This window comes from Argopecten irradians, chromosome 13 (genome assembly GCF_041381155.1).
Source record: "Argopecten irradians isolate NY chromosome 13, Ai_NY, whole genome shotgun sequence".
NCBI classification, from domain to species: Eukaryota; Metazoa; Mollusca; class Bivalvia; order Pectinida; family Pectinidae; genus Argopecten; species Argopecten irradians.
In genome coordinates, this window is record NC_091146.1 from 24,883,399 (window position 1) to 24,911,033 (window position 27,635).

Genomic DNA, 27,635 nt, shown 5'->3' on the forward strand with positions numbered 1-27,635 from the left:
AAGGCCTCTGCCCAGCTGATTGCGGATCCCCTTCTCTATTTGTTTAGAGAACGCAAACTTGCCTCTAGTACTATTGCAGGCTATCGCATGGCTATTTCCAGTGTACTGTATTCTCATGGTAGACCAGAGTTAGGGTCTTCCAACTCTTTGTCTGTCTTGATTAGGTAATTCAGTCTGGACAGGCCTAGGGTACGGCAGTTAGCTTCACAGTGGAATCTAGCACTTGTGTTACTGAAAGGGCCTCCTTAAGAGCCTTTGGTGTCGGTCTCCATTAAGGTTTTTACTTTTGACTTCCTGCTTGTTTTTGCCTCAGGCCGTAGCAGGAGTGATATCCATCTATTCACTTTTCGTGCTTCGTTGGGCCAGATATAGCTTTGTTACCCTACTCATTGATCCTGCCTTTTCGGTAAAGATTCACAATCTCTATTGAGTCGAAGGAGAATGATCTGCTACTTTGTCCCAGTCGCATGCTTACGTTTTCCCTTGATAAAACAAGGGGGCAATGTACTATCCTTGCCCATTAAACAGAGTCAGCAGGATTTCTCCTCCCAGTACATCTCCAGATGGATATGTCAGGTGATCAGGATTGCTTATGAGCAGTCTAATTATCAATCTTGGGCGAAATGCAAGGTGATGGCCCATGAGGTTAGAGCCCTTACGGCTTCTTTGGCTCTACATAATGGGTCCTGGTTCCAGGACATCATGTCTGCTGCCTTTTGGCGTGGTCAGACTACTTTCAATGACTTTTACCTATGGCCCCTGTCTTCTCATTCTAATTGACTGTTTTCCTAGGATCCCGTTGTGGCGTCCCAGTCTGTGACTGTTCCTCCTCAGCAGATATTATATGTATTTGTGGTTTTTAACTTATGCGAGCAGGCATCACAATGGTACACCTTTTTCATGGGGAGGTATATCCAAAATTGAAGGAGAATAATTCGAACCCAGTTGTTTTCACTAAAAAGAAATACATTATTACGGTTATTGGGAACTGCCTGAATTATGGATAAAACATGTGAATTAGCCTTTGGATGTTTACTGGATCCGGGAATATTAAATTATTAGGGAGGGGGTTGGAGGTCATCTCGCTTCTTCTGCTAAAAGCATATATCTATCCTTTTATGATGCACATATGTTTAGACAAGAGTCAGTTCAGAATAACTGTTACAATGTGTTGACAGAATATTTGGAGTTTTAATTTTATTATTGATTTGTTTTTCAATATTTTTCTTCTGCATTGTCTTTTCGGTGGGGGGTCTCTTTCTTTTTCCCACCTCACTCATGCGATATATCTTTTTATAGTACACATGTGTTTACACAAGGGTTTGTGCAATTCGAAATGACTGTTACAAGGTGCTCTGTCCATCAATTGTTTTACTTGTGATGTAAATTATGACATTCATCGATTTCTTGAAAATTTCATTGTTTTCCCGTCATTTCACAGAATGAGAAGAAGTAACGTCATTATTATGATTTAATCGTATTCAGCATGTTTCAATCATATATAAAATATGGGGGTGGTCCCTCTCTTTTTTCCGACCTCATTGATGTGATCTATCTTTTTATAGTACACATATGTTTACACAAGGGTAAGTGCAATTTGAAATAACTGTTACAAGGTGATTTGTCCATCAATTTTTTTACTTGTGATAAATATTATGACATTTATCGATTTTTTAGGGAAAAAAGCTGAACATTTTATTGTGTTCCCGTCATTTCACAACAATGAGAAGACGTAACGTCATTATTATGATTTAATGGTATTCAAAATGTTTCAATCATATCAAAAAATGTGTTTATTTGCATCTGAATGTTGTCTGGTTCTCTATCTATACGCATATATGCGAATGTGTCATTTTGGCCAGTTTTGATACCTGAAATCCAAGATGGCCGCCATGTGACCCTCATGGGACATTAGTTGTCAATGGCAACAAGCATAAAATGATACTAGACATCATTCTGGTCCTAAAAAACCATGTTTCGAAAAACTGCCAGAGGGGTACATGGGAACCTATTTCTCCTCCCCCACTAAGATCCCTTCCAAACTTTCAGAGAAATAGCGGAAACGATCTTCAACTATCAAAATACAAGATGGCGGCCGGTCGAACATCTTGTTGACCGATCGATCCCTTAATGTAACATGCACAAGTAGGGCTCTACCGGAACCTACATTTAAACGGAGTGGTATCACTTTGGATCGTTTTACAATCAGCGATACGCAAATTATTTTGCATGAAGATACCTTCTCCTAGGGTAAGCTGCATATTGTATGCTAATCAGAATATCCGATTTTTACTGCACTCATGGTAATTTTAGGGGTCAAGGGTGAAAGAGAGAAAAATTAACATTTTCATTATTTAAGTCCTAATCAACTAAATATAAGTACATGTAAAAATTGGGTTTATGAAGTTCAGTTCAGATAACCGATGAAAAAATTAAAAAGTAGGTCACAGTGACCTAATTAATTTTGTTCCATTTTAGCATAAAAACTTTAATATTTTTGCTGAAAACTAAGATTTTTCATTCAAACATTCCAGTGACGTTACTTTCAGTAGGAATGAATGAAACGTCAGTCAGTCCCGCCAAACAGTGACGTCACAATCACCGGAATGACGTCGCTTACATATTTCCCACGGTAGTAAAAAGGAGTACAGTACACAATAATTCAGTTTAGTGAATGCATCTTTTCTTGGATCATCAAAAATATGTTTCGTTTTTGGAGAAATCATATAAATAACCGGCAATTTGTTTTCGTTTTGAATGTCATCTCCATTTATAATGACACGGTTGCAGGATAAACAGAATACAAGGTCAGTATCTTACAATACAAGGTTTATTTTGGTGTCGACACGAAAAGACGAGATGATTTTGCAAAACCTTGTCAGCTCATCTCATCGCACAAAGATACCACGATCGATATTGATTACAGCAAAATAAAAAGTCTAACGTTGGAAATATAGGGTTTTTTTACGTAAACCAGTAATCAGAACAATTCGTTTATTTCATCTAGACAAATAATTATTTGCAAATTCCATAAACCGCCTGCAAGGAGACGTCATAGGCCTATCGCTACCCACGATGCACTTGATCGTTGTCTTATATTATATGTATGTAACTTTTCAGCAGTTATATTTTTATGAATATGTGGAAGGAACATATGTACAATGTAAAAGATAGAAATTACCCATCTCAACTGCTATTCCGGAACCGTAGAATGTAATCTTGGTCACCTCAGCCCAACCACAGGGACACGGAAATTATTCATCATGTAAAAATGTTGCCATGTACGTCATGTCAACATTTTAGAAAAATGCTGAAAATGATTTATATAATATGTAAACATATGTTTGCTTGTAATAATACATGATGTACTAATATGAATTTCTATCACAATGCTATGCGTGTAAAATTCGTTGGTTAGTGACGGTTACTCTGTCATATGTTACTTGAGAGAAAATCCATTGACTAAAGATATAATTAAGAAACGAGGATGATGTATTTTATCTGATCATGTTTGTTAATCAAGTCTCCCTTCAGTGTTAGAAAAAAAAACATTTACACAAATGCAATATGCCTTTTTATTTGGTAATATATACTTTATTCAAACACAATGTACATTGTAAGTAGTTAAGTGTAATTGCTGGTTTTTCTATTTTAGGGTGATGTCATTAAGGCAGCAATATCCCACCGAGACAGTAGTATAGATATGATCAGGCTTCTTATCGATAAAGGGGCAGATATCAAGAAGGTAAGGATAGGTACATCGGGAAATTTTCTGTACATTTATGATGGGTTGTGGAAAAAAATATATGTGATATTTCATCACTTATTTAAATTATAATTGTCGGGGTTTTTTTCTGTTGCAAAATAAATAAATACAATAAGAACTTATATTATTTTTGCTGATCATTGATTTAAAAAAATCAGATCAACCTGGGACATATTTAACAACCATTCCTATTGAGTTGTGCTGCGTTTTCGATTCGATTTTTAGTAATATCGCAAAACCACACAACATACGTGTAAATCATGTAGTCTATTTTAATAAAATAACTAAAATCCCTTTCATTGTTTTCTAGAATATAAAAGACTTAATATATTCTTTTTTGAAATTTCCAATCCAATATTGTCTCTATATTCATCATATAATCGATCGCAAACTTGTATTTTCAGGTTCAAATTTTAATCCAACATCAAATTATACGTGCTATACAATACTAATCTTAACTCCAACTCGTCATAGCCTCCATCAGTCCATGTGCTCTTTACATACATATGTATTTTCCACTCTATCTAATTGAGGCCTAAACTTGGTCTTAAACCAAGTTGAAGCCTAAATAAGATAGAGTGGACAATACATGGGCATATAAAGAGCACGTAGACGGATTTATACTTGGAATAAGGTTTAAGATCAAGCATTAATTTGGTTTTACATATTAAGGAGATTCGGACTGTACTTATTCATTAATCACCAGACAGAGCGATGCGAGTCATGTATAACCGTGTCTTAAAGTAACTGTCCCCTTACACCATCCTCTGCTGAATTAGACACGGAATATAAAGGGATATGATTATATAGATTTATACGCTAATTGACATGCACTTATGAGTGAAAACTTACCATATGTGAGAGTAGAGATATCCAACTATAATGTGTTTGGTTTAAAATAGACTCATCAGGGTTCATGTATCTTTAGTACCATCACTATATTCAAGTATTTGAGTTTCGCAATTTTTTCCAGTCGAATAGCTTTTCATGTGACTAATACACGACTTGACAAATCATGTGAAATTACCCCTGCTCGATTTGTCAAGAGCGGGCGGCCGCCGGCGACCCGGCGAGGCGGCTAAGTCACTCGATTCAAAGAAAAAGTGCGCTGGTGGCGCGACCGGCGTACGCCGGATTAGCCGGTTTTGAATCACCGGCTAATACCGGCGCAAGATGGCGGAATAAAGGTTAGATATTTGTTGAAGAAACTCTCTTTAAGCAAAACTCATTCCGTTCAGACATAAATTCTCAAAACATTATGATTTTCTTGTTGTATTCATTAACGGACAGGAATTGAAATATCTTGATACGCACAGGTATGTGGATATCCATTTATGAAGCGAATACTTCGAAAAGAGAGGTGATGTATAGACTTAGATATATGTACCCCAGGCGTTTGGCTCTATAGATATGTTTTCTCTATATAATGTAATACGTACAGTGTCACAGCGTTTTATAGAACCAAATGCTTATGCATGTACATATTATTAGTGTGGTTATAATAAAATCAGTAAATATAATGTATATACAAATTGAATGATCTATTCTAAGTATATTCAATTCCAATGACCTTTCTACGCCTGCTTATCAATAACAATAAAAACAATTTTTTAAAGTTTTTCTGAGTTTTACACTTTCGAAATAACACATTTAAAGTTCCAATGAATCGTTTTCGTCAAACACGTGTAATTCAGGCAGTAACATAGTAAAAAAAGATTGATATGTACAGTATTATACCTACATGTACATGGTAAATACTCAAATGTGAATATGATTGTACGGTGACATGTAGTAAGAAATAAATAAATATAATAGTTTACATAAAGTTAAGTACAATACATTGCAACACCAGGGTATTTTAAAACCAGTTTATTAAGATAACGCTCTATTAATCAGTGTTAGAACGAAAAATAATGATTTGCGCATGGCCCATTGCAACAATGCATGGAGCGACAGTGCTTGGAGCGACAAAAATACCCTGCCGATATCACTTGACTGTGCGATAAAACAATCCTCTATATCTCGCTCTGTCGCATTAGCGCGAAAATAAAATTTGTCGCACCGACAGAGTATTTTTGTTGAAGTGTCACTCCGCGCATTATCTCACTATTGCTTCGCATATTGTCTTGTGATGTGTAATTAAATTCCAAGCTGTAATGCAAGAAATTATCTCATAGTATATGTATATACTTCTACAATACAAAGTACAAAGTACATACATTATACCAAATGTGCATTACAAACAGAAACGCGCGGAGCGATTTTGTGGGGAGCGACAATGCGACTTGGCCGAAATAGGCCACCATATACATATGTTTTCTATTTCATAAGAAACTTCAACACAAGAAATTAATGCAGTATGATGCAATTTCTTATATATGAACTTTTGGAATAAAACAGCATACACGTGTATATTATACAGAGTAGCATGCACGATGAAGAAAAAATGAGAATGGGGTGTTGTTCATTTTTCCAAAAGGCAGTTCTTGTCCCGGTCGTGAAAAATACGAATATTTGAAAGCTAAATTTCTTATTGGCAATATAATTTTTAATTCTACCATTACGATATGAAAACAATCACTCATTCATTACCAAACAGAGACAACCACGCACATATTCTATATAAAACAGCGAGACAAGAACAGCGATCAGTACAACTTCGGTCGTCAGCATCGGGAGTGATTACAAATATACATACATATCAATAAATTAAAGATGCTCCACCGCCGACAGAGCATAAATGATATTCATCATTTGAACAATATTTGGTGTTAATTCGTATATATATATGTCTAATTAACACAAAAAAAATAATATAACATAATTTATTTTGCCTTTGGTTCATGCGCAACCAGTACTTCATTCCATATAGGATAGAGTGCCACGGATTTTTTACGGGATGCAATTGATTATTTTTGATATTTTTTATCTTGAAGTAAAATTAGAAACTCGAACTTTTTAATGGTGGTAATGGTGTAAAGTAAGTAACTTTTTGTAACTGATTAAAAATACTAAATCGTCTGCTCCTGTTTTTGATAGTGGTGGAGCATCTTTAAGAAATTATATACATAAGTTAAACTAAACTCTCTATCATCTCTCTCTCTCTCTCTCTCTCTCTCTCTCTCTCTCTCTCTCTCTCTCTCTCTCTCTCTCTCTCTCTCCTCTCTCTCTCCTCTCTCTCTCTCTCTCTCTCTCTCTCTCTCTCTCTCTCTCTCTCTCTTGTAAATATGTATATTTTTGCCATTTTTGTGTCCTTTGTCATATAATTAATTATAATTATGTAGAGAGAGGTATTTTATATAAGTTAGAAAACGTGTGACCAATCCAATTGTATATAAAATTACACAATAAAATATGTTTAAATCAAAACCACGCACATGCGTCTACTGTTCAATCGCTTTTAATTTGTCAAATATAAAAGTTGTAAACGTACACGTAGAAGTGTTTTTCTTACTCTTGCTAACGGTAAGTTTAGCGTAATTAATGTTTACCATAGCATAATATAATTAACCAAATTAGAATATCTTGCTATCATTTTATCAACTTAAATTCAGTCTTTAATTGTGTTTGATGCAAAAATAAAAATGTTACTAAAGCTCTGAAGAAATGTCCGCTATGATGGAATACGCCGGTTATGCTTGTTTTGCCAGAGCGCCCGGTCGTTGCCCGATCACGTGACCGACGTACGCCGTTAGCCGCTTTTCAGAACGAATCGAGCAGGGGTAATATATTATGTAAGGAAAAACTGAATTGTGTTTACGTAGCATGCTATGTACATTCTATTTAGTATAGTGACACATGATCAATGGATTTTTTAACTGTGGTTGGAAAACATATGCACATTACTGTTATATCCTTACAGAAATGTATCAATACTAATGTCATCATGTGTATTATATGTATTAAGATTTATAGATATATATATATGTATAGATAAAATATCATAAATGTATCAAATTCATTAATGTCATCATAAATGTTTATGTATTGTAGTCCGACGCATTGTCCAAGGCAATATCATTTGGTCACGGGGACATTGTATCATTGCTTCTCGAAAACGGAGATGACCCTGAGAAGGTAAACGTATGATGATCATACGTTACTGATATTTTTATCGTGTTTATATTATACAATTACATTATTTTATTTGAACATGATACGCGTGTTCTTGTATAACAGGATGTCATCTCGTCATGTTTTGTACGACCGGCACATCACAATAATGATTGTTTGATTTGCAAACTGTGTACTTATTCTTGGATTTATTATTTATTTGAATTATTATAAGCAAAAGACAGGTATTAGAAAACAAGCTTGGGGTCTTGGACCCAGACGTATATTATGACATCTGAAAAGAAACTTTGAGGTTCACATCGCATTAAAACTTTACCAGTTATTATTGTATCCAAGGCCAATATATTAAATACACTATATTGTTCTTCAATATGGCGATCTTTCAAGTGAGGAAAAATCAGATGAAGTACATGACTCGGTTTACTTATAACATTTGATCTAATATTATGTTCCTAAATCAATATGAACGTCTTTTGTTTTCAAGTTTCCTTCCCTTTCTCTTCCTAGTACAATGTTCAATGTTTACACAATGTTTCATTCGGAGCAAATAAAAAATGAAATCAAATATAATCTATTTAAGCTGACATTGTGTATTTTCATAGTTTAAATATTAGTCACATTGTAGTCAGAGTGAGATATTTGACTAAATTTAAATAATATGCATATCAAATGTTGCAAGTACATAAACATTGTATAATTTTATATATTGCATTGACAAGAAAGTACCTTATACAGCTACTTATTTTCCTAAATTTATAAAAAATAAATAACAAAAAGATACATCTATACCCTAGTTGATTATTCTGTTTTTATGTGAACAGCATGGTGTTATATACGATATTGATAATTTGTAGAATGCAAGTTTTGACCTTGAAATGACAAACTTTCTCGGTTTCCGATATTTCCGAAATTTTCACTATGGTCACTTGCTATTGTGTGTTGTTTGCAAATAAAAAAAAAATGTGTTGGTGTACAATAACCGGAAGTGGGGGAGCCATTGGAATAGAAATCGAAAAAGTAAAAACAGAAAAGTCCCCTTTAGAATTCCCTTACATTTTCTAATTGAGGTCCCCATACGCTGCAATTTCACTATCTCTATTAATACAAAATGTTTTGAACATTAGATGAAACTTCAGTGATGTAATCGTAGATATGTTTGAAAATAAATGATATTGTTTTCCTAATAAATTGCAAGAAAAGTTGTGGTATTTGCTTGAAATTTCTAAAACTAAACCTTCCTTTTATTTATAGATGACAACTTTACCGGTTTCAGATTTTTTCTTAAATTTTGTGCATATTTTGTTGTCCAAATAATTACAAAATATTGTTTTTGTATACAAAAATCGAAAGTGAATCCACTTGGTTGAAATTTCAATATTGCTAAAAATAGGCCTCCAAATAAAGAATCTGTAAAAATTATGAAAAATAGTAACACTTATTCAGTCAAAATTTCTGGAAAACACTTTTGAGAATATGAATATTCGTTTTACGAAATTGAACATTCAGTGTCTTATGTATCTGAGATAAATAGTATAGCATGATAATACATAATGCCTTATCATTTTTGTACTTCTAGCTGTCAGAAGAACACATGCTACGTATGACGGAGGTCATTGCAAGGCACCAAGGTTGTACGCCTTCTTGTAATTTTACAATGTTTTTTGCAATTGGTTATTACAAGCACATTAAACTTGTCTGTTTGTTATCTCACATGTACACTAATTTCCACTTAGCAATCACACTGAACCTAAACGCACATGTCTGCACAAGTCACGTTTGTCTTACTGATTTATGGAACCAGTTATTGGATATTTAACAGTTATTTAAAGGTCCACTACCTTTCCGAAACGGCTTTTAGTTTTTAAAATGAGAATGTACAACGAGATTGATAACTCTATCGAGTCGCAAAAGTGATTAATTTACCGTTAATACTACGCTTATCATCGCCTTCTAAACAATTTAATAAAATAAAAATAAAATGCTAATTTTCATAACGCGGGTCGTCCTATGTTTTCCGTCGTTGTCCTAAATACCGCGCGGTAGTTGACTATCACTGCGCGAGAAGGCAAAACAACGAAGAATCTCCATTATTATCATATATATTACGCAGGGAATATTGCATATATTTGGTGTTGTAACCTCATCTTGGTCATCGATATATACTTTCTTATGCTATTAATGTTTTTTAGAAACCTTTGAATTTTGCTCCGGAAAGGTAGTTTACCTTTAAATATTGCCCATATAGAAATAACTCATATCTGCCCGGGGATATGTGGAAAGTATATCATATACAATGGCTGACTCTGTACTTAACTTAAATTGCAAAAATGTGTTATTCTAGAGTGCTTAGTATTAGTTAACGTTAAATTTGAAAGAATGCATGAGTACAAAGTTATTTGCATACCATTGGTACAATTTCTGTTATTAAAAGAAAATAGTTTATACTGATTAGAGGTATGCGTCTTCGACGTAAGGTATGATAGAACTTGGAGGGGAACTTTAAAGATAAAAAATTGTAAAGTTTTACATTTTTTTTTCATGTTCAGAAAACGTACGACTACAACAACAAGAATATTCTAAAGGGATATCCGGGACCGTCGAAAACCCCTGCAACATCACTATCGCTGTTGTTGGTCACCAAGGAGTTGGTAAATCGTGTCTTGTGAAACAACTAATACGAGAAAGCATACCGGAGGGTGGACCTGGCTCAACAGACACAGCGATTTCTACGTTAACTACTTAACATATAATCCTAAAACGGGATTTCGCCAAAAGCTGGACGAAAACGGAGAAGTCGAGGCCGGCCGTCATAGAATAAAGCTGATCATCGAACAGTTTAGAAAAGGAGAGGGAGCTAAGAAAAGAGGATATGACAACGTACCTGATCGCCAAACTACGGAAACAAAGGAAACATACACAGAGGATTCAACAACATCTGAGAAAAAGGAAGCGAGAAACAAAGGTAAATGACACTTCTCATCGATTTATATGATCATCAGATGTTATGAGCATACTGAATAAAAACGAAGTAAATATTTAGAATTTCGATACATAAATGCACTATATATACATACTTGTACACAGGCATTTATATGTGTAAATTAGAAATATGTCTGTTAGACATTAAGTGCTCGCTAAATACTTCCTAATCTTAATTTCCGCTATGAAATCATCCTCTGCAACAGGTGTACGTAGCACTTTCGCTCATTATCCTTGGGACTATTGCAAGGAGATGGTTTACACCCTTGGTGCATTGTAATAAATACTTTCCTTTACTTCATCAGAACTTTAAATGTGAAATTACTTTGAAGTTCTTTGTTACATAAAAGTGTGTTTATTATCATATTGATATGATACGATAAACTTGTTTCGTTGTTCAAAATAGTCTTCCGCTAGAACACCGTCCAGTCTCTGTGCACGTGGTGACTTACCTGTGTCATGCTTGAACGCCTTTCTGGGGTACATTAGATCTAGAGCTCAGACACTCAGACTGATATTTTATAATGTGTTTTTTTTATTCTGTTTCTCTCACGCAAAGCTGTGTAATTTTATAAATATTAATTAGAACTGCAGCAAATGCGGTCTATGGTCACAGGGTTTAGTAAGCGATAGTGCAACGTACACCTAGGACCTAGGATGATGTGAAATAAATTAAATATGTTGCCGGTACTAAAAGTTATCTGTTTCGTCACTTTCTTTTATTGACTACATAAACCTGAATTGCATTGCATTGTTCCGGAAGTTTCCAAAGTCGATCAGATGCTTAGAATATCGTGACCGATGCAAGAGTTTGTATGATACGCCGCTTGAAATTTACACAAAACAAATGTGTTTAGCACTGTGAAATGTCACTGTTGTTAATTTATAGTAGATTATCGCTGACAAGTATATCTTAATATATGTTTTTGAAAGTTTGGTGTCACTAAATCATGGCGAAATCTATTAAACGCTATAAGACACTGACTTCCGGTATCGCGTGCGCAGTTGGAATCTGCGCATAGCGGATGTAAACAGACTCTACACCCGACAAGGAAAATAATAGTATGCACTAAAAAAAAGATGAAAAATCATTAATGCAGAATCGACAATTAAAATAAATTTGATAACATTCAGTTTTAATTTTGCAACGTTACGGCATTGCCACAATGCCAATAATATTATCTACTCTTTACTAGTCATAACTGTAAGTCTCACTTCTGGTGATGGTCTACTCACAATAATTTAGCATAAAGAACTGAAATTATGTTAAAGTTACAAATAAACCAACTTTCTTATGTGTGTGTCATTGATAAACGTAAGATTATTATTTATATTTTATATCTGCGTAATCTTTTGCATTTCAGTGAAAACCTTTTCAGAAACAGTGATTTTTTACTTATTCAAGCATTTAAGCATGGATGTCACTTTTTCTTATTCCATCGGAGACAATTTCGTTTATAAATTGTGTAAATCCGCGTAGATCATAAAGGTTTACAAACAAAGTGCCTTTCCATCATATCCCAATAAATCTTAAAAAAACAACATATTGACATTAGTGCTTATAATTACTTTTTGAGACAACTGGAAGAAATACAATACGTGTGAACGTACGATACCATTTATTTGCCTCGGGACTAAGTTTTCCATATCAATACCAATGGTCGATGTCTCTTATTATGACGTCACGATAACGGCAGATTTTCTCGTCGTTCTTTTTTTTCTTCATAGAGGTACGAAGAAAAATAATTGGTCAATCGGAAAGTTGGATTAGCATAAAAACAAAGAAAAATTACAATACGTATTGTAAGTTTTCGTATAGGGCCAAATGTATGTTTAAAATACCGACTGCATGATCTTAAATCCTATCGAGTTTATCTTTCGACAAGTTATACATACAGTTTGTTTTAGGAATTTCCTTCTCAACAACCCGCACGTTACAAAATAGTATATCAAATTATGACATTTTTTATACCTGGGGTGGTGTAAGCAATTATTCTGATTGATAAACATAATTTGCCAACAGATATACGTCCCAAATGACCATTGGGATGAAAAAAAATACGTTGTTTTTGTATGATAATCTATTTTTTTTATTAATATTGGTAATGGAAATATTAAACAATCACATATGTGTCAAAACAATATTGTTTCGTGTCATTGGCTTGTCGTTTCAACTAAAAAGCATTGATTCAAATTTCTATCTCATTCTTTGCCACGTTAAAATGTGTGTGTCTTTGAAATGTTTGTAGCCTTGTACCTTGATACAGAACGTAAACTGTAAACAAACTTCTTTTTGCGTGCGATTTACTTTCGCAAATTTCGTGATCTAAGTAAATTCACGAAAGTTTATCTTCGCGAACATCTAAATCATGATACTGATAGGATTTTGTTTTTTAATCCGTGAATGATAATCTTTGCGAACGTGTTTTGAATAATAAATCGCAAAATTCAGAAGGCGCGAATGAAAGTTTGTTTGCAGTATGTATTTTGTGTATGTTATATACGATAACTGTCTTTATAATATAGAATCGGCTCACACAGATGCAACACCTGAAGTAAAACAGGATGAGAAAGAGCTGCCTAAAGAACAAAGAGAAGTCATCAACAAAATAATGAGGAAATCACCAAAGAAAGGTGATGAGGACGTGAAAGGTTTCGTCACCATATTTGATTTCGGCGGTGAGTGCGTATTTTACAATACGCACCACTGCTTCCTGTCCAGCAACATGGTGTTTGTATTAGTGATTGATGTGAACATGTGCTTGGATCCGGAAAGGTCAAGGTCAGGCTACGGTAATTATTTTGAACATTAATCTTTTACCTTATACGTTATTTTAACTTGAACTTTTATCATTCATGAATAAACTTTAACGATGTCTAATTGTTAGACTAAAGCCCTTCTGTGGCGTTATCTTTACTGACAGAAATCGCGGAGTATTGGCTCAAAAACATCGCAACTTATTTCCTGGAGGATAAAACAGAGGATAAAAGAACACCACCAATCATCATCGTCGGCTCGCACCTCGATATGTTATCATCAGATGTAAGTATATTAATAACAATGTATATATGTATACGGTTGTGTATATGTGTGTGTTTCATATTTCTTCATTCAAAATCAACAGACATGAAACACAGGGATGATATTGGTAGTATATGTTTGTGTATGGATTTGTTATTGATGGGAATACAGTTGCAATTCAATAGTTCTGTGATCAATATTCAACTTCTGGTTTTGTTGTAACTGTCAGATGAACCCATACAGGGATGTCACATAAAGTGCATAGACGTTTCATTGAATAAATCCATTATTTGAAAGACGAAATGAGTTCGTTAACTACAATTCTTGAACCTGAATCACAAGTGATACTTGTATTAATGGATTGAAACAATTTTGCATTACGTCTGTTTGTAAAATGTAGTATAATATTCCATCACTGAAAACACTATATGTGTTAACCTATTGAAATCAAGTCACACAGACACACAAAAAATCATAATGATGTTTTAATTTGTAGGCATGAATTGCCGAGTCAAAATCGTAACACCACACACACACACACACACACACACACACACACACACACCCTCCCTGACACAAACACACAAACACACCACAAATGAAATATTAACATGCACGGCAAATGAGCTCATCAAACCCATATTTTTGCTCCACACGCAAGCTATAGAGCGATACGTTACGTATGTCTCCACCCATGGTCAATATGGTAACATCTTGAGACGATATTGATAAGTTATTCGATTAAAAAGAAAACATTCTTTTATAGATGTATCGGTCAATAATATGATTTTTATGATATTAAATATCAACAACGATTGTTTCTCACATTAAATCAAAGTAATATTAATAATTAGGTATTTTTTAACCTTTTAAAAACAGGAGCAAATGAATGATTTTCTTTTCTTCAGTAATGAAAGTTATTTACTTCACACAATTACCACCATTGAAAATTTGAGCTTCTTATTTTACTTCAATATAAAAGTATCTAAAATTATAGTTAATTGCATTCCGAAAACATTCCATGACGATATGCCCTATATGGGATGAGGTACTGACAACAAGAGTAAAACAAGTTATAGTATATGTATTTCTATGTTAATTAGACATATATACACAAATAACATTAATTATTCCAAACTATTTACAATATTTAGGGTTTGTAGGCGGTGGAGCATCTTTAAGAACCTAAGTGTCTGTATATATGGCAACATATCAATATGTAATGTTTTATACACAGAAAGACGAGCAGAGGAAATTGTTTGCTGATGTTCTGGAGAAGCTACATGAAAATCAACATGTACGTGAAATTATCGAAAACCATGTCCAGGAAATGTTCGCTATAGCAAATCTCCATGATTCTACAGTAAACCAAGACGTGTATGAAGAATTGTGGCAGAAGATCATGGAGATCGCCCCACTGCAGTCCCAGTGGAAGAAGGCTATTCCATCAAAATGGGTAGCGTTGGAGCATGAGCTCATTAGGCTCAAGAACAAAGGTCGCATTATTTTGAAATATGACGAATTGTTAGAGGTCAACAGCAACCTACCAGTACCGCTGCTTGAAACAGAGATATTCCCTTTCCTAAAGTAAGTTGAACAATTAAACTAATACCGCTCTCAAAAAAATACACAATTAGCAACATCCCATTTCAACAGTTACAACATCATGTCATAATCAAATATTTTGATTCAACCCTCCAATCATTTATTTCGTGACAAAAGATTATGATGTATGTATTACAGATGCAATCGGTCTCAAAATAACTATATAAAAAGGTTGTTTAAAATGCTTCGATTAAACAGCATGCAATCTTAATGCAAATAGTTTACAATGACAGGTTTTGTATGTCGCTTTAAATGCATTACAGGAAAACTGTTTAACTCATCAAATTTAAACTATACATGTTTATCATTACAGAGCAGGATGACACATAAATAAAGGTATTATTTAAATGCTTATAATTCGTGACAGACAATACTGATATGACAGAACTATATACAAAGTAGACAAAAACGCTCATAGATTATAATCATTGTTTTTTTTTTCGTTTTTTTTTTTTTTTTTTTTTTTTTTTTTGTGTTGTTTCCTAATTATGTTAACACGTGTCAATTCTAAACTTTCATTGTAGAAATCTGAAATATACGGGGACGTTCCTCTGTTTTAATCTGCATACCAAACATCCATTCATCGTGATCCAACCCCAATGGATCATCGATGCATTTAAGCAAATCATCACTGACCAGAGATTTAAAGGGAACCTTTCATACAAGCTGTTGGCACGATGGTCACAATATGCGAAATCCGGCGTTTTACCGATGGATTTCGCCAGACAACTATGGGGTGAAGAAAGATTCAGACAAAATTTCGAGACCCTTTGCATCGTCATGGAATCCCTGAGTCTTCTCGCAAAACCGATCAAAAATGATCCAAACACTGAGGTTGATTACTTTATTGTGCCGTGCATGCTCCCGACCGCCAGCCAAGAGTTCACCCTTCCCTTTCTTAAAAATGCTGCTACAACTGTGGTTCTTTGCCTCGAGTTCAACACGCCATTCATCCCAAGGGCCATTTGGGACAAACTGATCACCTCCTGTATCCACCGATTCGAGAAAATACAAGAACCAGAATATAATGCACTGGAGTTCATTCATCGTGAATTGGCTTGTTTGAAAGTCAATGCAGCCTGGAACATGATCATACACTGTAAAGACAATGCAGTGAAAGTAATGATGTTTACATTAGATAACAAACGGGCGACAGCAGGAGTTGGAGTAAGCTTATGCAGCATTCTCGAAAACCTCTTGCAGAGAATTCTGAAGCAAAATCACCAGGGTCATCTTGAATACCAATTTTACCTCCATAACGATTACCGTTTCACAGCAAAAGACAAGATGGTGAAGGTAGACGACCTGAAGACGTTTGAACGTCTGGAATGCTTTGGCAACAATGGCAGAACAATGATAAAGAATGATGATATCTACGTCTGGTTCAAAGACCCTACAGGAAAGGTGTGTAAAGTATGTTTGCTTGTTCATACATACAGTATGTTTTTGATAATTGATATCCGCTACTTCGATTTATTTACAAATTCTGAAATATAATAATAGCATATGTATCAGTCATTCCAATATTACCAATATCATTCACAGGTGGGTGACACGACCACTTTATCTGCTGGTGAGTAGATTGTATCCTATGTTAATTCCTTACTCCATAATAATAACCTCTGGAATACCAATAAGACCACGGATCGTTTATTATCATTCAAACTGCGTTAATTATATAGTTTCAAATGGTAAGAAGTATGTATCATTTATGCAAAACGTGTTTTAATCAAATATACAGCATGGCTAATACATCCCATTGCAGACTTATCGGCTGTTTTACCAAAAAGGAAGTTGACGCTTACAGAGATCGGTAGAGTGTCCAAATACATCGGAAGTGCTTACCAGACATTCTTCGTTGGATTGGGCTGCCCAAGTCATTTACTTGAGCAGGAGATGGAAGAACACAGACATTTAGCGTTCCGATCAAGGATCACAAAGATTTTAATTCAATTAACCAAACAAAAGGCGGATCTAAGATTCGGGGCGGTTGCAAAAGAAATGCTACAAAACGGGATGGACCCAAAAGGACTGATCAAAATTATTGATTGTAATGAGGAAACTCTGTATAAAGGTCAGTGTTTGTAAGAAATGTGAAACTTAGCAAGGAAAAACAAAAGAAAAACGAATATAGTAAACTAATGATTAACTTAATGCAGCAATTTTATAAGGTTGTCTACCAAAAATGATAGAATAATGGGTTTTTAACATCGCCATCTGTTTAGATATTGAGACATGTTGTCGGGATATGTTCGTACGTGTTACATTTTGCAGTATAGACCATGAAGTTAAGGTTTGTATTTACAGTCGACTTTCGATTATAAGGACATGTGCTTTTCAAGTCAAAAATGTCCTGGACACCAGTTTTCCAATTTTATGACATTACCATGGAGAAGGTTAACGGAATCGGGGTGCGCAGGAGGTGCTTACCTCTGATTGAGGGGGCGCTTAGGCGGCATTAGGAGGATCTCGAAGCGTGAAAATGGCCGACGATAGTTGTATACACTTTAATGTGATCATAGACAAAGATATTGAGAGGGAAATTAAAAATCGACAATTTTTGCATGTACAGTGAGCGATGAGGTGTGTGCGCTGAAGCCAACGATGCACAATTCGTTCAAGCTGAGCCACAGAAGTCATGCGAGTAGAGGCGACGGGTGATTTGTTTACATTTTCGCTGTCAAAATACGGAGAACGCGATGGTTTTACGTACTTAAAAAAACATACGTAACTGTTGTTAGAGGTTTGTAGATTTATTTGCAAAGAAATTAAATGTGTATTTCAGCGAATATATGATGAAATAGGGAATATATTGGGTACGGAGGTATAGACGAGGAGACTGGGAGCCGGTTAGGGCGCCCAGGGTGAGCACGTCTGTGATTTCATTATGTGAAAACAAGCGTTTTTTTACCGCTATATGGGAATAACTTTGCAAGAAATCTGGTGAGGGATGCCTGTACATACTATACCTGAGTCAGGATATAAGCTAGATATACAGTTAATACTGTAAGTGTGGTTTCGGTGGGGATAAGGGATCATGTGGGAGCTCCGTGGGGTAACTACATGTATAAGGTACACCGTTACATGCTGTGACGCTTGACTGATCATTATATCAGGTAAAGTGTCACATTTGGTAGTGGAGAATTGCCGGAGGGAATGACTCGAATGAGGGTGAAAAAGGCCCTAGTAGCGGTACATGGTATGTTCCTATCTAAATATCTGCCATTATTACGTAATTATATACCTGTATAATAACAATAACATAATACCAATATAAAATATAATTATCTGCAGCTTTTGCAGCTTTTGCAGCTTTTGCGTGATTTCAATGTAGATCTAATGTCGATAGGTATAGGAGATTTCAGAAAAGATGGCGTGACGTCACAGAAAGTTTACATCCGGGTCCTCAAAGGTACAAACACAGTATGGCGACTAATAAAAACAATAACAGATACGTACATCCCTGCTACACAATCGATACTGTGACAAAAGTATACACTTTCATACTTGCAAATTCTGATTTTAAAATGGTTTCTTATTGTTTCAGAGGTTACAGACATTTATATTTTAAAATTTACAATGTTTATTGCTAAATATATTTATGTAGATGTGTTGAAGCCAGCTTGCGAAGCGGTGCCGGGCTGTCACACATACCCGTTTTTGTTCACACGTATACCTTATCTAAATCCATGTTATGAATAGATAATTGATTTTTTGTGTCATGTTTCTGTTATACATGAAAAAGCTGTCCACAACACTATCTTAATATAATGAAATGTGGACCATATCTGGCCAGACTACGGCCGTTCGTGCATGGCTTCGTTTGTAGATCATCTCAGGCCAGAGCCCATACTTTGGGAAATTAATAATACTAATACATTTGTACGTATGTAATTACCAACACATATCCCAATAAGTACTAGTGTTTTTCGTTCTTTACCGTGTGTATCTTGTTTTAAGGAATGCTATAAACCACTGTGTTACACATACATGCAGATCTACATGTGTACGTACACGTACATGGCTGCCGATATATCTCGAATAAACAAATGGTGAAATCGCTCAGTTTTCACGCTGTAGAGTTTATTGTTAAATTTTCATTCGCTTTCATTCCATGGGTTGCTGTATGAAGTCTTAAATTGAAGTGATATTATTATTAGTTTTAAATATTTTGAATACATGTTAGATTGACTACATTTAGATTTATAAATACAGATCTTATTATTGAAATGACGACCAGAACACATTGCGCAAGGCTTCGAGAATCCTAAAATACGTTTACTTAAAGTTTTATTCAAAAATATTATAAAAAGCAACTATAAACTGACTCATTTGTATATCACATTTTTTTTACGAAAAAGTTATCAAGAATACGTAATTTGGTGACTCTAAAAATGTCGAAATTCGGGATGTCGGCAGTACGTAATATGGCTGCCATGCGCTTGGGGTAAACTACATGTACGAAAGCAAATTTTAATTTTGTCATTATTACATATCGTAATTTGGTGTTTTACGATGAAAGACCTAGAAAACAGTAATCGCTTTTTAAAATGACAGTATGATATTTTGGGGAACTTGGAATTTAATCTGTAATTTCAAGCCGATATTTGCAATATTCTGTCAATGTTTATACGGTCATGGCGATCATGTTTTTCTCGTGGGCAGTCGAAAATGGAGTCTAAACAAAGTTAAATATATGAATATCATATGTTTATATCTATATATTATTGTTACATATTTTCGTTTACACTTTTTGAAATGAAAATAAAGCAACATTTCTCGGATTGCCGTACAATTTATTACAATAAAATGTAAACAAACATCGCAAGCGGCAGTGTTCCCACATGTTAATGTGTACAGCTATACGGAGTTGTACCTTTGAGCGCCCGGATGTACCTTTGTGTGACGTCATCGCCATCTTTTCTGAAATCTCCTTAACCATCCATACTGAAAATAACAAAACATAAAATATGAATAAAAATTTATTTCAAAGCTTATGATTGAAAATGCCATGTCTATAACATGTAGAACTTTGATTTTAATATTGTTCACCAAGGACGTAGAAGACTTATAAATCATATATCAAATATGACTCATCAAAAATAAATGTGTGGAGATCATTCTGGAGATTACAGTAACGTTTACGTAACGTAAGCCCCCATCCATCTCATCGATAGAAAGGAAATCATTCAATATGTGCAAAAATGGCTTGGTTGTAATTTCCCTTTCAAAATTTTCTCTATGATCACATCTAAAAAATGTATACAGCTATTGACGGCGATTGTCTTGCTTCGAGCTCACCCTAATGCCGCCTAACCGCCCCTAAATGAAATATGTAATCTGGTTTCTTCGTCCGAAGTGTGAGGTATCCAAACTGTCGTTGTCCAGATTATCCAGGGTCCACTTTGCTTTTTTTAAATAACGATGATTTGTATAAACAAGATCATTTAAGCAAACCAACCTAGCTTAAGAACGCTATCAGAACATTATGTTACAGATTATATAAAGATGAATATAAGATTTAACATATAAAATTAAAGGTAAGAACAATTACATGTGCAGTATAACTCATTATCCGTCTGAAAGTAAACGTCTTGTTTTTAATCTTTAATGCTTTTTATGGTCTTTTCCCAAAAATAAATAAAATAAAGAAACAAGAGCAAAATATTATTAAATTATTTCAGACGATCGATTACCAGACGGATGGTTACATGAAAAACTCTCTGTAAATGATGTCCCAGTCATTGCGAGGTATATTAGCGTCAAAGCATACTTCAACCTGTTCGTCGAGCTCGGATTCCAGCCAGAGGACGTGGACTTGGCTGACTTCAAGTACAGAAACAAACCAGAACACACGTTGAAAGCCTTGCTGGAAACGTTCATCACCGAGACCCACCCTCCGCCAACAAGGAACACGATTTTACTGGCAATGCAGGAATGTGACATGGACACGGAGTCTCTGATCACAGCCTTCATCGCCACAAAGGTATTATGTCAACCCTTTTTATTTTTACATTTAAGCATTGAACGTATTTCAGTTGGTAATCATAGTTAATATTAATGTCCCAAGGGATTTTGCATTGCAAGGATCGAACACTAATTTGAACAGACGTTTTCTGTGATTTCTGACACAACTAGTGTGACGTCAAAATCATAATGATGTGATGATACGATTATATGAATGCCAGCTGCGCTTGGTAAGGTTACATAGTGGAACTGCAGTGAAAATGTAAATACAGAATTGGTGAACTTTTCATAGCAATTTTCCTGATTTTTTGTTGGTAAAGGTAGATGATTAACTTGTAAACTTATCAAAAAAATGTCTTCAGTTTCTGTTTCATGCCGGAAAATGCTTCATTTTTACAAATACGAAGTTAACGCTTTAAAAAGATGTTTTAATGTATTCTTTGTTTAACATAATTTCCTCCAGCCGCGAAATCAGCTGCTGACAATGCGTTCTGATGTGTTTGTAGGAAAACAGCCAAGAGCGGCAGTTATACGAGTATAGCGATATTCTACCTGGCATGCGAAATTAGACGTCGAAGACAAAGGGTGCGTTTCTAATTACGGATAAACTTGTCATCTCCATATACATTGCAACTAAGTACGATGTACGGTGGAATCACATCAATAAACCACGACCGCATGTCAATGAACTTTCAAAGATTTTAGAATGGACACATACATAAAACGTTACTATGATGAAGCAGTGTGTAGGCGATGCTATGTGGTGAAAAACAGTGATAGTTGATTCGACAACAAGGATATATTCTAGTGATAGAAAAATACTAAACTTGCCAGATCTGGAGGTCGTATTTGTTTCTATGGATTAGACACATTGGAAACAAAGGTCAATTTGATCACCTAAGCGTTATTTAGAATATATATTATATTAAGATGACATTGAAGAAGTTGAGGTTGAATCCATCTAGCGTGGTCTTTATACAATTGTGTTTGTTTTCCAGTAGTTACAAAGTAATAATTATGGGTAGATGTGAATCAAGTTGCTTCCTCATTGTTCTGTGCAAGGTAATCCTGTTCGATCTGCCTGTCAAACCCAAGGTCAAAATATATTAAATAAGTGAACATGGATAATGAACAACAAGCTGCTTATTTTATACGAACGGTGGGAACTCAGCGTCTGTTGCGATACTTGATTTACTTGTTTTAGAGGGCCTGCGCTCAAGTCACCTTGATAAGATAATGATTATCAGACAGGTTTCTGATCAGTGGAAATAGACATACCAATTCTACTAAAATGTTTTACCATGTTTTCACACCTAACGTTTCGCGATAGCCACCCGGATTTCGTCAACATGTGTAAATATATGTAGTATTATATACTTATCATTATAACGTAAGAGGTTATCAATATATTCTTTTGTTTTATATATGTACAATTACGTTTTACAATGACATGTGTGTACCTGTTTGTGACTCATTAGCTCTAAATACAGCATAATTTTACAATAGATCATTATCATCAAATCTCTTTGAAATGTTTATTTATTTTTCATCATTAAATAGCATAGGGAGGTTATTCATTACTTTTTTATGAATAACATTTTTATTTCGTCGAGTTGTGCGGAGACTTGTGGATATCGATGTTTTATCGAGTGTAAAGCTGAAATGAGCAATAACGAAGTTTTCATCTCACGATATATAATTTAAATGTTATCCATTACATTTATCGTGGTAAAATAGAGCTAGGTTTTCAATTGAGTGAAAATATTGATTATATATTCCAATCAAGTAGCCAATCAAAGCACAACATTTACAATTAAGATATCGTTTTTGCGGGAAAACATTTTTTTTCAGAACTTATTCAAAATATAGCAATACCTGCACCTTTCCATTTTATGTTAATTTTCTTTTGAAATTAGCACTCGAAGTGTTGAAATTGATTTGCAAATTTTGGATAATAAAATGCTGATAATGGATAAATTTAAATACATGTATTCGTAAAAGATATCAAATTTTCCACCCCACTTGATGAAAAAACATCTGTTATCAATCAAGAAGAAGATATATTCCTTTTTCTACATTGTAACGTCCCCGTCATAGGTCTACACTACATTATTGTAGGCCTACTTTTTCATGTTTTTTGCATGTACTAAGTATTTCATATGTCAATTTGCTGTGATACCTATATTCTCCCTCTTTAATCCAGTGTACCAGATTCAAACATTGGGCTAAAATTTTGAAGATTAACAATGGCGGATTGTTTGTTTTAAATCTAGAAACAAGAACTTACTCTGCTACCTACCATATAGTAAGTAGTGGTTTTAAGTTTCAGCACGTTATGTTATAAATTGAATTATTTTAAAGAATGAATCAAAATCGAAATATCATAAAACTGAATTGTAACAAAACTAGTCAATAGATCAATAGCTTAAACGAAATGATATATATATAATGAACATCCTTTGTTTTTTTTTTAGTTTTAAGGCCCATCGATAACTAAGGTCATTTAGGGCCAAGCATCTCTATTGGTATATATGTGATGATGTTATAATAAATAATTCAATAACCGTTCAAATAGCACTCGCAATTTTACTAGGAAGGCGAGACTCAAGACAGTTTGTTAACGCTGTGTTTATCAAACACATCAATTGGAAAACCTGGTTTAATCATTTTTAAGACAGATAAATAGTGAACATATACCAATATTGAAGGTCACAGCAGTTGATGACTTGTTATCGCAATTTACCCAGTTTATTGCTCTACAATGTCACGCAATCAATACGCCATCACATTTAAAAAAATTTTGGTAAAAAACCTGTTGCATGATTGACCAATAAGACCCTGTTGTATGTTCAATCACTGACCTGGACTTTTATACCATGTCACCAGGGTTAAATTGACTTAATATTTGATATACTCATTCACAAATGACAAAGTCAAACAGAGATATCATGTTTATCTTTCTTTTGTTGAAGAAACTAAATACTCAAGATCTCGGAGTCAACTTATTAAAATATTTTCTCCATTAAAACAACTACATAGTCTAATATGTATGGATGACTTTCACCTTAAGAATAAGACACCTTAGATACAAGACCCTCATTAACCGCATATGCTGTTTCATTGTTTTTTATAGACGGCTTTTTGCAAACTAAAATGACAATGCCTAAATGCTTGATAAATTCCAATAAAAGCTTGAAGTGGAGGGACAGTCGATTTTCTTCGTTTTAATCGGAAATTTAAGCAAACTTTTCGAGGATATTTGCGCAGGTGGTTAATTTTGCGGTTTCCGCAAGTAAAAAAAAATCCGTGGGGGTTAGTTTTGCGATCTAATTGCATTTGGGTAAATTATGAAAAACTGTTAATTGCCTCCTCTGATTCCTGTTTGATCTTAGATTATTACGGACGGTGTATGAATGTAAAATTTGCGTACATATCAATATATTATAAATCAGGCTACCAGCAATTAACGCAAATTTTCACTTTTGTCTGACAAATATTACTCGTGTTTATATTTATAACTGCCATGCAGCGACCCTTAAACAACTGGACGCGAGGCTGTCGGGATTATGTTTTCTAATTACATGAGTTAGATAAAATGTTTGAAGGGAAAGGTTAGGTGTACTTATCAGTTTTTCGTTTATCATTCCAGATGTTATCCGTATATGTCGTTGTCTGTTTGCAAACTATCTGTTATCATTGAATTCTTGTTCAGATGTTAACACAAAATCGTTGTATATCGGCCGAGATAAAGTTTATATTACAAATTATTAATCGAAACATTTACTAGTATTTTTAGGAATCACAATTTTTGTGTTAATTGAATTGGCTTCATAGGTAATTACAGGATTTAGGGGAGGGACAGTCATGCATGACAAGACAGGTGACCCCTAGCTTGGTTTCTTGCCCTGGGGCCTGGCCAGTACAGGTAAAATTCACCATGCGACTTATGAGGGTATAATAAAAGTGTAAAACTGCTATATGTACAAAATCTGACATTCTAAATGTGAAATACAATTGTATATAGCTGTTAATTTCTAGAATGGCAAAAACAAATATATATGAATCAAATAAATAAATAATAAAATCAAATAAAAAAAAAAAATATATACATGAAATAAATTAAAATAAATATAGCTATTCATATCTAGAATACCTGATGTTTGATCTGAGTTTTAAATGCAGCAATTACTAAATGTATTATAAGAAGTATAAAATATTTGATCCTAATAAATAAATAAATTCATTTATTTTCTGAAAAAAAAATTATCTAAAGAAAAGATGCATGTGGTCAAGCCATATTGCAGCTTACGGTATATTCTTTACTTTAATATTAAAACTCATATTAGGCTAAATTACTCAGATGAAACCCATATATGTACACCAATAAAAGTAACCATTTTATTTAATAAATTAATTATTTACATACTAACTTAGTTATGCTAATTTTTAAATACAGAGTACATTTGGTAATTCATCTGAAATAATTGAAAAAAAAAATATTTTAAAACCATTCAATGAAATATATACATGAACAGATTGTACATGTACAATTTATGCACATATGTATATACATAAGTAGGAGATACCAGCTCATTTATCTTGTGCACAACGATGTGAACTCTAGTGCACTACAGTGTGTTAATTCTAGTACACTATGTTGTTAGCTATAGTGCACTACAATGTGAACTCCAGTGCACTACGATGTTAACTAGCTGATAAACCGGAGTTAACTTTACTTGTGCACTCCAGTGCACTTCACTACCAAATTTATCTTGCTCCCAACTGTAGTTAAGTCACACATACAATTTTGTCTTTTCGTATTTCTTTTTTCCTTTTTCAATTATAGTATATGTAACCTTTATTTTCTAACCTTTTGCAAGAATAAATGCCAATATTCAAGCATCGTATTACTAGATGATATATTTGTAGCATATTAATGGATGATTTATCTACCCCCTTTCCATGTTCTCATCTAGACCCAACAGTGATATGTTGTAAAGGAGATTCAGCTTGTAATAATTAATTGATCATTGGTTTGTTTTATTCACTTTAGTCTTTACAAAACACTTCAGTCTATATGTGTAATGCAATGTCAAAGTCTATACTACTATGTATCAATGCCAACATGTCATAGAAATCCCATTATGATCTTGTCTCATTTATTTTGAAAAAAAAATAATGTTTCAGTCTGTGATTTTTGTAACCATATTTGTCATCTTTGAAAATGAAAAATCGTTATTTGAAATAATCGCTGATTTACTTTTTTTTAATTCCATTGGTAAATGATGCATTTATTCTCATTATTTGTCTTTTGTTTTTGTTTTTATGTCATATGTTGAAAAATATGAAGTATTTCAAAATCGTACTTTATATTTTTTTTTTTTTTTTTTTTTTTTTTTTTTTTTTTTTTTCGTTGATGTTACACCGGTACCGTTGGGTCACATTGCAATGATATGAACATATATCTATAGAATATATAGTTGTTATGTCTTTTTATGAAACAAAATATATGTCACTCTGTATTTCAACATTTTAAAATTTTATAAATACTTACGTTTTATATCGCTTTAAAAATTATTTGTTACTTTATGATTTCTTTTCTTTCTTTTTATAAGAAATATATATAACAATATTATTGATATTTTTTCTGCTTTTTTTCGCATTTTTGTGTCATAATCGTCTCATCATTTATTGAATAATATAAATAGAAAAATGATAAATGACTAGGCCTATATGGAAATGGAAAATATCTTCTGATGTCGGGGAAATATGTTGATCAAGCCACGATCCACACAGACAAACCGTACATGAAGCATTGACCGCAATTCAAGAGTTGTATTTGCTGATGCACTGTTGACATCTAATTCGTAGTCATATGATGTTTGTAAAACAAAAACAATGAATAATTTCGATATCAAAATCACTCCAAATGTTATATCTAATCGGAATTTCAGTCTTCTATATATATGTAGTTATTTGGTATAAGTTCCTTGCAAAACTGTGAGATGCGATGCATATCACAATTGTAAATCAGTTTCGTTATATTATGTGGATGAATCTTTCATTGCATCGTACTTTTTTAAATCGCACAATGTCGTCGGCCAATTTACATGGTTACCATTTTGGTACCAACACTCAAATAAGATATATTTTAGGCACAAGTTGCATCTTCTTTTTTCAAATTATCTTTTTATATCTGTGACTTCGTCAATGTAATGTTTT

The 27,635-nt window shown here is 33.9% G+C and overlaps 2 protein-coding genes across 2 annotated transcripts; both read left to right on the forward strand.

Moving 5' to 3' along the window:
* The first annotated feature begins 1,999 nt into the window (after window positions 1-1,999).
* LOC138306728 (uncharacterized) lies at window positions 2,000-10,643 on the forward strand. Its single transcript, XM_069247196.1, has 4 exons — window positions 2,000-3,745; window positions 7,760-7,843; window positions 9,417-9,468; window positions 10,387-10,643. Exons 1-4 carry the CDS (start codon window positions 3,704-3,706, stop codon window positions 10,581-10,583), a joined length of 375 nt encoding a protein of 124 aa, XP_069103297.1. The 5' UTR covers window positions 2,000-3,703; the 3' UTR covers window positions 10,584-10,643.
* A 28-nt stretch (window positions 10,644-10,671) lies between these two features.
* Window positions 10,672-24,211, forward strand: LOC138306698 (uncharacterized). The gene is made up of 9 exons (XM_069247159.1): window positions 10,672-10,802; window positions 13,346-13,612; window positions 13,744-13,862; window positions 15,079-15,428; window positions 15,971-16,850; window positions 16,992-17,019; window positions 17,212-17,520; window positions 21,131-21,432; window positions 21,920-24,211. The coding sequence occupies exons 2-9, from the start codon at window positions 13,432-13,434 to the stop codon at window positions 21,980-21,982; spliced, it is 2,232 nt and encodes a 743-aa protein (XP_069103260.1). The 5' UTR covers window positions 10,672-10,802; window positions 13,346-13,431; the 3' UTR covers window positions 21,983-24,211.
* Window positions 24,212-27,635: the final 3,424 nt, after the last annotated feature.